Here is an 11,166-nt window from a genome sequence, read left to right as displayed (position 1 = left end):
AAACATGAGTCATGTCACTTTTGATATATTGTACTTGGAGATTTTTCTATCTTAGGCCAGTATTCATAATTAGATCTTATATTTAAGATCATCTTAAGTACTGTCTTAAGATGTTATGAACCAATCACAGAGCCATATTCGCATCTTAAGACATTACTTAAGACGGTCTTGAAATAAGATTCGATTATGAATACCGATCTTAGAGTCTTTTTATTACATGACACTAATTATTTCTTTGTTTTTAACAGATTTTATTGTAACGACACAGATTTCCATATTGTTGGTAATTCTGAAATATGTATGATAAAAAAGTTCTTATTATCTTCGGTGTAGTTAAGAAGGTCGGTATTGTCATTACTCTTGAATTATCTTTGGATATCTCGTCAGTCTTTGACTAGAACGACGATAACGAAGATAATGACCCGTATTCTGAGTTCTCTTTTAACGATAAATGAGTCTTTAAAAGTGGCTTTCTGATTGGATATGAGTCACTTTTAGAGAATTTAGAATACGGACCAATGTTTTTGAGAACTTGGCTTGTTTCAGGCTTTGTGCTAGAATATCTTCGCTTATAAATCATGTAAGTAAAATAGAAAGATAGTTTTATACAATTGAACGCCGAAGAATCGATTAAGTTTAGTTACAATTCAATCAGATCAATTATTATAGCGGCACGATAATAAAGTTTTTTAAACATTCAATTTTCATATACTATCAAGAGTAGTTCGTAATGTTACATTTCTGGATTCTTCATCGATTTTTTAAGTGTGACAGAATTTGCAGAGTTAATGTGGAACTCAAATTTTAACTCGGGTTAGCTTTCCGTATTTCACTGATGATGAGGTTTCAATTATAATTCACCCCGACTCTAAATGTGTGACGAGATACAAGACCATTGCTCTGCAGATGATTTATTATTGACAATTAATTACAATTATTGACTATTAGTTACAATACTTTATTGAAAATCTAACAAATTTACCATTAACTGTGTACACTTGTTTGAACGTTTCTTAAAATTTACAGTTGATATAATTACGATTATGAGTCAATACTTGCAAGTCTACGTTAAGACAGTAACTCGTTATGATAGGTACCTAAATGTTAACATATAGAATATCCGACATTGCAATTGCAATGGAAGTTACAAGAAAGTTATATTATATTTATTACACGTTATTATATATATATATTTATTACACATTATATTATATTTATTATAAAATATCAATATTCTTATATCGTTTACTGTCACTTACAATTATGACAAACTGGGGCGCTACAATTTCATTGAAAAACCTGCAAACCGTTTAAGAACGTACTTATTAATATGATTTGATAAGATATAATCGATGATTCTTATATCTAAAATCTATTGAAATTATATATTAAAAAACCTTCTATTTAATTTCTTTAATTTTTTCGCGTTGAGTCATATACTGTTGCCAGTGGAGGACCATTTATTCCGAAGCACTTCGTCCGGATATGCCGTGTATACCTTATCTGCAACTTTTACTATTCCTGGTATGAATGTTTCGCAATGTAGTGATAACAAATGTACTCTCATGTCTGTGGGGACATGAAATATTGCTTCATTTCTGGATCTACATCAGACAAAAAAGAAAAATATAAATATGTATTACAAATATTTAATTAGGATTTTCTTTCTTAATCGTGATGCTTGGTATTACGTGGAGATTTTCTTTCATTCCGTAAAAAATACTTTTGACTTGTACTAATATAATGGGTTAATTCGAAAAGTAGAGAAACGCGAGTAAATTATGCAAATAAGGTAATGCATGCAATTACTTCAGACGTGGTCTAATAGTCTTTATAACCGAGTCCCCTATCTTAAACAAATCCATTTCGTCCTCCTTGAAAGGAATCTTGGTTGTGATAATAATATTCGGACTAAAGTCGCTCATTTCGATGTAGTCCTTCAAATTTTTCTTTACCTCTAAGAAGGATTCTTGTGACATCACCTTACAAGATGGTGAGATTGGCAAATTCTGAAAAAAAACAGGTAAATATTGATTTGGATTTGAAAGAATTAACAAGACTATTCGGTCCATTTATGCTAATCCGTTTATACTGATTAAATGTTACAACTCGAGACATTTCAATACCTGTCTTTTTATCTCGTCATATTCCGGCATGTATAACCATTGAATATAGTCCTCTAATTTCAAGGTAATTGCGAGTGGGTGCGAAAATCCTAAACGTACATTTTTTGGACAGTAATTCTCAGATGTATTTTTTAGATATCTGTAAATCAGTTCGTTTGCGCATATTAGATTCTTCTTGTGGGTAAAACAAACTATTGCGGAATATCAGATATTATTTGATACACACTGATCTAACCAATCGGCGGCGCCATCGCCGCAATCGTAGTACATCTTTTTCCTTATGTATTTACTATTTATCAACTGTGTGCATATTACTTGTTCGTTTTGTTGTATTTTATTCAGGTTCAGAGTTAACTTCAATTCGAATTTTGATAACTCCAATTTGTCATTTTCTACATATTTCACTGTTATTTTCGATAAATAGGTAGCATTGTTATTGTAGACGCATTTACTCGTGTTATTATATATTACGAACATTCTAACAGCGTGAAATAAAAATTCTTATATTATTTTTGCCGGTGCAACACACATTCGCGTATAATTGACTAGTGAGTTATGCGAGAGTTCAACGTTTTTGCAACGATTTCAGCGATATAAGTCGTGTTCTTTTCAGCTGAACTAGTACTGCACTGGAAGAAGAAACTCTCCCATCAATGCTTGATTATGTGTTTGTTTCATTCTAAAGGCAAAAGGTGCGACTTAGCATTCAGCTAAAAGGAACAGACCTATTGTTATTCGTGCGAGCGCAAAATGGGCAAGCATTTAAACTCAAGAAAGTCAAATAATTGTGCATCGCGACTCACTCATCCCAAAGATTTTCATTGAAAGTTATTCCATTGTAGCCAATCATAATTTCTTTAGCATTTATAGGATGGCACGATGTCAATGGATATACTTGTAGTTTTTTGACTTGACCGATTTCGATCCAATTACTTTTGTGTTCTTCAAATGTGTTGATTATTGGATACATCGATATATTGCCACGTTAGATATTCTAGGTTCTCTAAATTATATCGCTTTCACAGAGACAGGATGCAGGAATTTACAATTGCTAGAAAACCTGAAATTCTGAATAATTATTTATTGTGAGACTTGTTTTTTTTTAAAGTTTATCATGCGACGTGTTCTTTTCCTCTGATATTTGAAAGAGTTGAAAGAGGAATGTCCCGTTTGTTTTCTCGGTATGCTGATTTAAGTCAGTGATTCACAAAATTTTTTTTCGGGTTTTCGGCGCACTGTAAAATATGTAAAGATTTTCTGCCTTTGTGCACTTCGTGTACAAGATTAATAGTCACATATCAAATGATGCGTGATACAGCAATCTTTTTTTATTAATAACTAAAAAATCTAAATGAATATTTGCAAACTGGTAAAGAACTTTCTTGTTCAGTTTAACCTAATGTATAAATACACGGCGCATATCATACTTACATTCTGCACCATATTTCGCGTAATCAATCGCTAATCTTCTTCAATTAATAACTAAACATTTTACGTGATTATTCGCAAAATATTAGAGGAATACTTGTTCAGTTTGATTTAATCTACACGTATACGAGAGTTGTATATGTCATCAGATATTCTGTATATACACATATTTAAATACTAATCTACCTCTCTTTTTATAGTTTATATACATCTCTATTAGATAAACTATTAGATAAAATACACAAATACAACATCCATCAGGAAAATAAAAAAATAAGTTTTTTTCGTATTTATAATATTGTGTATATATATTTATTAAAATTTTTGTTTCAAATTAACACTTAAAGAAATAAACTTATACGAACGAGTGTAATTTTGTTTAAGAAATAAGTAAGTTTAATAAATAATTTTGTTTGACAAATTAGTGCTCCTCTTAATGCGTCATTGAAAATACAGTATTTAGCGATAAAACTACCTTAAGATGTGTCATAAGTTTTGCTACCTGGGCCGCTTTGTTCACGCACTTTCTTATTTATGAAATATCAGTTGCGATATCCTACCGACAATGCCGTTTCTTAATTTATCGAACGTGGCTCCTCCGCGATTTTACGATTTATACCTTCTTTGATCGACCAAATTTTTAGAACAAACTGAAGAAATAATTGATCTATGATCGGACCGATTCTTCTATCGCAACGATTTGTATTTATTCACACGGTTGACACCCGCGAAATGTTACCTGCTACGCAAATCTCGTGTAACGGACGCAAGCAATAGGTCGAACTACATGTTTACCTGATATATTATGCTTTCTATTTATTTCTGAGCATGTTGTTCATATCTCACGAAGAAGCGGGTATGTAAGCGAGCGATTTATCTTTGAATATCAACACGGTAAATAAAAGTTCTTTTAAGTCTTGGAGATTTTAATTTGTAATAACGTCATTTCGATTATTGTTTACGCCGGGTGCAATGAAGATCGTTAGTCTATGGCAGATTTACAAATTCGGGAAATCAAAAAAATAAAATAAAAACATCTGGAAGAAATTTTCTAACTTTCATCTTCAGGCATAGAGGGCGAATACTTCATCGCCTTTTTCTACAATTCCTGAGAACAGTACTTCGCAATGCAATAATACCAATTCCCATTTCATATCTATGGGCGTGTCTTTCAAGTTAATTTGCGATATCGGTCTAGATCAAATAAAGAAACACAAATTATGTAGATAATAACCATATTAATAATAACAGATAAATAAATATGTCAGAGACTATCAATGGAGCGATATCTCGAAATCATCATAAAAGATTCGAAATCTGTCTTAAACAAATTAAATCTATCCGATGAGATCGCGATCGCTGGTTAGTTAGCGCGCTCAAATATCTGCTGGATTTATATATATGTGATAAACGTATATATTCATTTTTATTACCTGTCTTTCAGATTGATATTATTGATATTATTGACGATCACGTGATCACCGATTCTAATTTTCTGCCACTTTTTCTCATTGAATGGTTTTTCATCAGTCGACGAAATAACAATATTTGGACTTAATTGTTGTAACTGTTCGTGTGAACATGTGCGGACTATTTCGTCAAACGTTTCAGACGATATTAACGTTAAAGGCGGAACACATTCGAAAGGCATCTGCAAAGAATAAATGCGAGTTGTGTGTATTAAACTAAAAATATAACGTCTTAGTATCGGGATTATGTCACACGAGATGTATCCAAGCATCACAAAACATTGGACCAACGTAGATTCTAGCGGCTAACCGCTATTGCCTAAATAATATGTGTCACTTGGATGATTAACTTGATTAGCTAATTACCAATAATTTTACTCGAGTTATATGATTGACGTTAACTGAAAAGATGAGAAAAATCCGACCAGATCCCAGGTAAACAATAGCTGTACGTAAATTTTTCAGCTACTTTACTAGTCATGTGCAAAGTGTAAATGTGGAATTTTTTCTTTCTCTCTCCCCCTTTATGAATAATTTATATGATACTTATAAATCCGTATTAATAGTCATTATTTGAGGCGCGTTTCAAATAAGATACTCAGATTTCAATTTAGAGTTAGATGAGAGTTTTCCAAGTAAATGGCGCGACTACAGATATAAATATCACACTTATCACAATTCAACTGAAGAACTTGGATCTGACTTTTAATAAAAATTTGAGTATCTCATTTCAGACAGGTTTCAAAAAATGGCTATTAATACGGAACACAGCGTGTTCGAATGTTTTTGACTGACTTTGAGTCAATTAATCAAATGCTTCTGCCAAGCCTTGCAATTGAGTAGTAAAGGCTATGATGTTATTAATGGACCCCGGATCGGTTATAATTAGTACATTCGAAAACGCTATTATCACATATTATATTTATCACATAAAACGACGATAAAAAAAAGAAAAATTATCACAACGGAGAAAGATTTGAAAAAAAATGATCAGAATTTACTCAAAATAATATGTGTGAAATGCAATATGAATATCTGAAAGTAAATCATAGTAAATTTGTCCATATAATAAATAATTCACATCATTGCATAATGTAAATATAATCAAAATTCAATATTGGCTCCATAAATATATCTAAAAGATTGTAAAGTTTGTCACGCCATGGTAATCATGAAAGTCTATTTTGGATCACTCGAATCGCTAGTTGTTAATGAATGAACATCTCACATTCGGAACATTTTAATACCATAAAATCCTTATAACTTTTGTTATCCATGTTCCACTTCTTAAATTGATTCGTAGTTTCTTCTAACTTTGTATTTTGTAATTCTAGATTGAATATGTATCCCAAGCGTAAATGATTGTTATTGGTGTAGCTGTAAAGCAATTAATCAATATTAAATGCACATTTTAGATGACATGTGAAATATCGCGAAATGTCGCAAAAATGATTAACTGCTCATACTTTCTAAGCCATTCGGCTATTGCGTCGCCGCAATCTAAGACTTGTACAAAAACTAAAAATTTATTAGAGAACGACGTCATACACGTCTTAATATTTCCATCAGCCATGATGTGTTGTAAAATCAAGACTATGGAATTCGAATGTCCTTTTAGTGCTACTGCATTTTTATCCAAGAACGAGACTGTAAACGTTTTGAACTTTGGTATTTCATTCTTCGTATAAATTACATTGGTCACTTCATCGTACACTACAAACATACTGATAATACGAAATAAAGGTTTAATACATTCGTTATCGTTGTTTGCTTGAGGAACTTTCCCTACTAACTATCTTGCATATTTTTATGTAATTGTATAAAATAGACATAGTTTATGTGTGAATACCAAAACTAATTATATATATTTCCGTTATATAGAATGGGCAACACATAATTTGGAAGTCTTAATTACTTCCGTTTCTACTGTATTAGTTCAAAGTATTTTTGTTATAAGTTATTTTATTTTAATTCGGTTGTATTGATTTACTTTGATTTAGAAAGGACTATAAATTGACGTTTTTTTCTCCTTTTTTGGTAATTCTTTTTTTTACAAAGTTTTTAAGGTCATCTTAATTTCTTTAAATAAAATTATGGAAAATAAATATCTTTTAGAAATATTTCGTATTTTATCTTGATAATTTCAGTATAAGATATGAAATATCTCGTAAACTGTTAATTTTTCGATTTATCTCATGTAAATACTTTTGTATGTAAAATAACGAGAGAAATCGATAGGTAAAATTAATATCTTGAGACCTTTATGTCAATAAAATATATAAATACGTCAATTTATTAAAATATACTGGGAGAAAAATTAAAGATGCGTTAATCATTAAAGTGTTAATTATTAATTATTAAAAGAATTATTAAGTATGTATCTATTTTTCGATTTCAATTTTAAACGCGCTTCTCGAAAGAAAATTAGTTAAAATGTGCAACGCGTGCCAAGTTCTGATCTAATCCGATCAATTCAGAAACAGGAATATAAATTCAATTAGTCTAAGGCCAGGTTACACCAACATTATTTTGGCTTTAAGCAAAACTTAAACATATATCTATCTTTATTTTTCTTTCTATATAAATAAAGGCAAACATATATTTAAGTCTCACTTAAAACCAAAATAACATTGATGCAACCGGGCCTAAGGAATTCTTCGATATTAAACAGTTAAATACCACTATTTAGTATATATTGATTATAGAGATTCAATTAGTAGTCGTAAACATCTATCATTTGTCTGTGTTTCAATCGAATATGAGATTAATTCGAATATACATGTTGCTGATTAAAAATTTGACTTGACATTTTGTAATAACGAAACGAATCGCTAAGAATTAATGTTTGGTCAATGAGATAGTAGAATAGAGTAGAGTTTATTAAACACTCTGGGGTGTACCCTTTAGAAATTATAGTATTTTGTAATTACTGGGCTACCCGAATCCGCGCGTTACTATACCTTTAGTAACATAATAGTTATATCAAAATTATGTAAGATTTTACAATAATAAATAGTAATTATTTCGTGAAACTGCAATTATTTCATGAAAAGGAGCAAAATATTACTATAATAATAAATAATTATTTCATAATAGAGAATAGTATATTTAATAAGAAAATAGAAAAGAAAAGAACGGAAACTTAAAAGAGAGAAATATAAAAGAAAAGATAGAGAGAGAAGCGCAAGAGTGTTATTTTAACTAGAATAATAATTTTTTATTTCAGTAAGCAGTTGTTAATCGCTACCAACATCGTTGAGCGGCTGTTATTGTCCAAAAATAAGTTTTTAGTGATTGAATATTTAAAAGTCTCAATACTGTCTCGTTTACTTGAAAGAATCCTGTGATATTGCATAAACTGAATTAGGTAATAACGATAGTAAGGACAATAAGAACTAAAACAGGCTTTAAACGCCAACAGTTACATAAATCAATTAAGAATTTATTTTCCGAACGTTTCTGATGTTTTTTGACCATTGAATGTGACCCTTTTCACGCGGTTGTCGATTATAAAAATGGTCTGTAAGGAATGGTCATAACGATTCCCAATCGCCGTTGTGTGAAGTAAAACCCGTCACGTCATTGTTCGCTAGCTAACCATACAATAGAAAACCGAATAAATTAAAATGGTTTATAAGTAAAAGGCGAGAAAAGTCTGCTTTATGGCTTCTATTGTCCTTACTATTGTTATTATTAATTTATATTTCCCAGAGCCGGTTAAATTAAATTAAATTAGGTCATGTATATTTCCGTTCATCTCAAACAGGAGTTTCGATTATGTTTCACGAATCCGTCAATTAATTGTCACCGCAAGAGAATAGGAAGTTTTTGCAATATCGTGTTTCAGATACGATAACGCTACAGTGCGTTCCGATATTCAGTGTTAGTACTTCATATCTATAGGATACGTAACACAAGTTGTATATTCGCAGTACTGGCAGCGAATATCGGAACGTACTTTAGCGTTACCGTATCTGAAAGACGGTACTGCAAATTCCGGCTTAACCGTCGTTACGTTAAGACGTGTTCGAACACGTTCGAACTTGCGATTTTTTGAGAAACGTATCTTGGTGAAAGGGTCATAAAGAAAGGTCTGAATTTAAGTAAAATAACCAGAGACAAAAGACAAAGATGCTATTGCAAAAACTCCATATTAAAGTAGTGAATTATACATCATACTTACTGATTTAGTACTGGAAATTTATTTTTATATCCACATATTTGGTTGCAATAAATACCGCATGATGTAACGCTCTCCGCAACGCCTTTTAACAGTGGATACACAAACATGGATTTCACTTTTCCAACTTTATGCCAAGTCGGGAAAGAATCCTCCTTGTTTGGCTTCCATTCCTCGGATTTCACGTCCTTCTTTGGTATTAGGTCCATGGTAATATAACTTTTATTTGTAACTTCTAGTCTGTTAGATATAGTTTTGTTAGATTGGGGCTCGAGCCACGTAGATTCTTCTTTGTCTAGTCTATAGATTCCAGTCTGTTGTTGAGAAGAGTGACTACAGGCTCTATATATAACTAGACTTAAGGTCATAGTACACAAAATTGTATACATCACAGACATGCGCAGTAAGCAAGAGACATTGGATTAACATTTAGAAACGTTGACTTTATGTGCATTGTTTGAACATTTTTTAATAATATTGCATTTATATTGTATTTATGATTTTTGATATGATTTTGATATGGTTTCTCTGAATGTTATTTAAACGTTTTAAAAACATTACAAAAAATATATTTTTTAAATGTTATTTTAATAATTTATTTGAGATTAATCAACATCCTAAAAATATTTCTGCCGATTAAAACGTTATAGCAACCCTGTTTCAACATTATTGAAACTTCCAAATCGCGGTCAACGTATGTTCATAATGATGTTTGATACAATATTAAACATTACGTATTTGACAATATTACAGGTTCTTCAATATCATTGTAGCAACGTTGTATTTATGATTTCTTGCTTACTGGATGTATACTAGACTATGCTTCTACGAGAGCTTCGAAAGTTATTTTGAGACACCTTGTATATAGTTTCCTCCTCGACTCATCTTCTCTCTTCAATCTAATATAAAACCTTAAATCGAAACATTTTAATTTTTTTTAGCTATTTGTTTTACATTTTTTATTTTCTATTTCCGATGAGAATTATTTTTGATCCATGACGTAAAACTCGGGAGAACATGATTTGTACAAAACTTTTCTCTGCCATTCTGCAAAAAACGTAAATTTTACGACTATAACGATTTTAAAGTCGCAAAATGAATGACATAGAAGTCGCTCGAAAAACCGGTTGGATCATCTCTTTTTTTTCTGTTATTCATTTTTGTTTCTTTTTTAAGATTTAGGGCCAAGTGTCGCGACCAACTCGCCTTGAAAGAGCTGTCCTCGGTCGCGAAATTTTACTCTTATTGGATCGTTGGTGCGAAATTGTCATGTCGGCTCTTCAGGAAAGAGGGTGAAGCGTAGCTGGTGGACGATTCATGGCGGATTTAAAGCAGATCTCCGATACTCTGACCTAAGATGTTTAAGAAAACGCGCGAAAGTTTTCGGAGGCACGGTAGGAAAAGTCTCGAGGTTATCGGGCAATGATAAAGCATGGGAAGAAAGGAAAGCGAGAAGAAAACTGCTATAAATTAACAAATAATTTGGAATCTTTTACGCGCGTCTCGAAAATCTCGCTACTTTCGTGTCCATGTCATGTAATGTGACGTTTAAGTTGAGTTCCGCTGCTAGTTGCTGAAGCAGGGGAAAATTCAACTTAAGGTTCTTGGTGATGTGGCAAAATGCGATGAGAAATTGTACCCACTTCCTCCGCACTTTTCCTCGGGACGATTCGAGCCTGATTTGCCTCGCGAATCTTTCAGGAGACCTTTTGGAATGGCAAAGGAACCGCGGAGATACCGTATGATCGATATACAGGTCGAGGATGACCCGGGAGTGGCTAGCGGGAAGTACGTCGCCTCCTCGTCCATGGACGTGCATGACATACCAATGACAACTCGGTTGAGGCGTCACGACACGACAGCGTGACTTACACGACACGACAGCACCGACGAGAGCCGGCTTGCGACCGCGTGCGCGCCTAGCCGGCTCGTCACGCAATTAATACTCCCGCAGAGAGTCGCT

At 32.3% G+C, this 11,166-nt stretch overlaps 2 protein-coding genes across 4 annotated transcripts; both read right to left on the bottom strand.

Moving 5' to 3' along the window:
• Positions 1-937: 937 nt before the first annotated feature.
• On the bottom strand, positions 938-4,178 carry LOC116847797 (mitochondrial amidoxime reducing component 2-like). Of its 3 annotated transcripts, none has more exons than XM_032823185.1 (7): positions 4,030-4,178; positions 2,930-3,194; positions 2,353-2,604; positions 2,127-2,265; positions 1,810-2,009; positions 1,398-1,604; positions 938-1,299 (listed from the first exon to the last, which is right to left on the bottom strand). In XM_032823185.1, the coding sequence occupies exons 2-6, from the start codon at positions 3,094-3,096 to the stop codon at positions 1,433-1,435; spliced, it is 930 nt and encodes a 309-aa protein (XP_032679076.1). In that variant the 5' UTR covers positions 3,097-3,194; positions 4,030-4,178; the 3' UTR covers positions 938-1,299; positions 1,398-1,432. The 3 variants fall into 3 exon arrangements, with proteins under 3 accessions (XP_032679076.1, XP_032679077.1, XP_032679075.1); XM_032823186.1 differs by having other exon boundaries at positions 2,930-3,186; positions 4,030-4,171; XM_032823184.1 differs by lacking the exon at positions 4,030-4,178 and adding an exon at positions 3,558-3,723.
• LOC116847798 (mitochondrial amidoxime reducing component 2-like) lies at positions 3,928-11,128 on the bottom strand. The gene is made up of 7 exons (XM_032823187.1): positions 11,030-11,128; positions 10,061-10,114; positions 9,207-9,545; positions 6,490-6,747; positions 6,271-6,400; positions 4,988-5,205; positions 3,928-4,748 (listed from the first exon to the last, which is right to left on the bottom strand). The coding sequence occupies exons 3-7, from the start codon at positions 9,410-9,412 to the stop codon at positions 4,619-4,621; spliced, it is 942 nt and encodes a 313-aa protein (XP_032679078.1). The 5' UTR covers positions 9,413-9,545; positions 10,061-10,114; positions 11,030-11,128; the 3' UTR covers positions 3,928-4,618.
• Positions 11,129-11,166: the final 38 nt, after the last annotated feature.

This window comes from Odontomachus brunneus, unplaced genomic scaffold (assembly GCF_010583005.1).
Source record: "Odontomachus brunneus isolate Ranch 3 - 2012 unplaced genomic scaffold, Obru_v1 Obru_scaffold_083, whole genome shotgun sequence".
Classification (NCBI taxonomy): Eukaryota; Metazoa; Arthropoda; class Insecta; order Hymenoptera; family Formicidae; genus Odontomachus; species Odontomachus brunneus.
The sequence above is the reverse complement of the archived record's forward strand: the minus strand, read 5'-3'. Positions and strand labels throughout refer to the sequence as shown.

Coding starts and splice junctions, on each gene's coding strand:
- LOC116847797 (XM_032823185.1), bottom strand. CDS start 3,096: ATGTATCCAATAATCAACACATTTGAAGAACACAAAAGTAATTGGATC. Junction 2,605..2,929: donor AATGAAAATCTTTGGGATGA/GTGAGTCGCGAT, acceptor TCACGCTGTTAG/AATGTTCGTAATATATAATA. Junction 2,266..2,352: donor GCCGCCGATTGGTTAGATCA/GTGTGTATCAAA, acceptor ACTGATTTACAG/ATATCTAAAAAATACATCTG.
- LOC116847798 (XM_032823187.1), bottom strand. CDS start 9,412: ATGGACCTAATACCAAAGAAGGACGTGAAATCCGAGGAATGGAAGCCA. Junction 6,748..9,206: donor AAATTTCCAGTACTAAATCA/GTAAGTATGATG, acceptor TCGTATTATCAG/TATGTTTGTAGTGTACGATG. Junction 5,206..6,270: donor AAAGTTATAAGGATTTTATG/GTATTAAAATGT, acceptor TATTCTTTGCAG/ATGCCTTTCGAATGTGTTCC.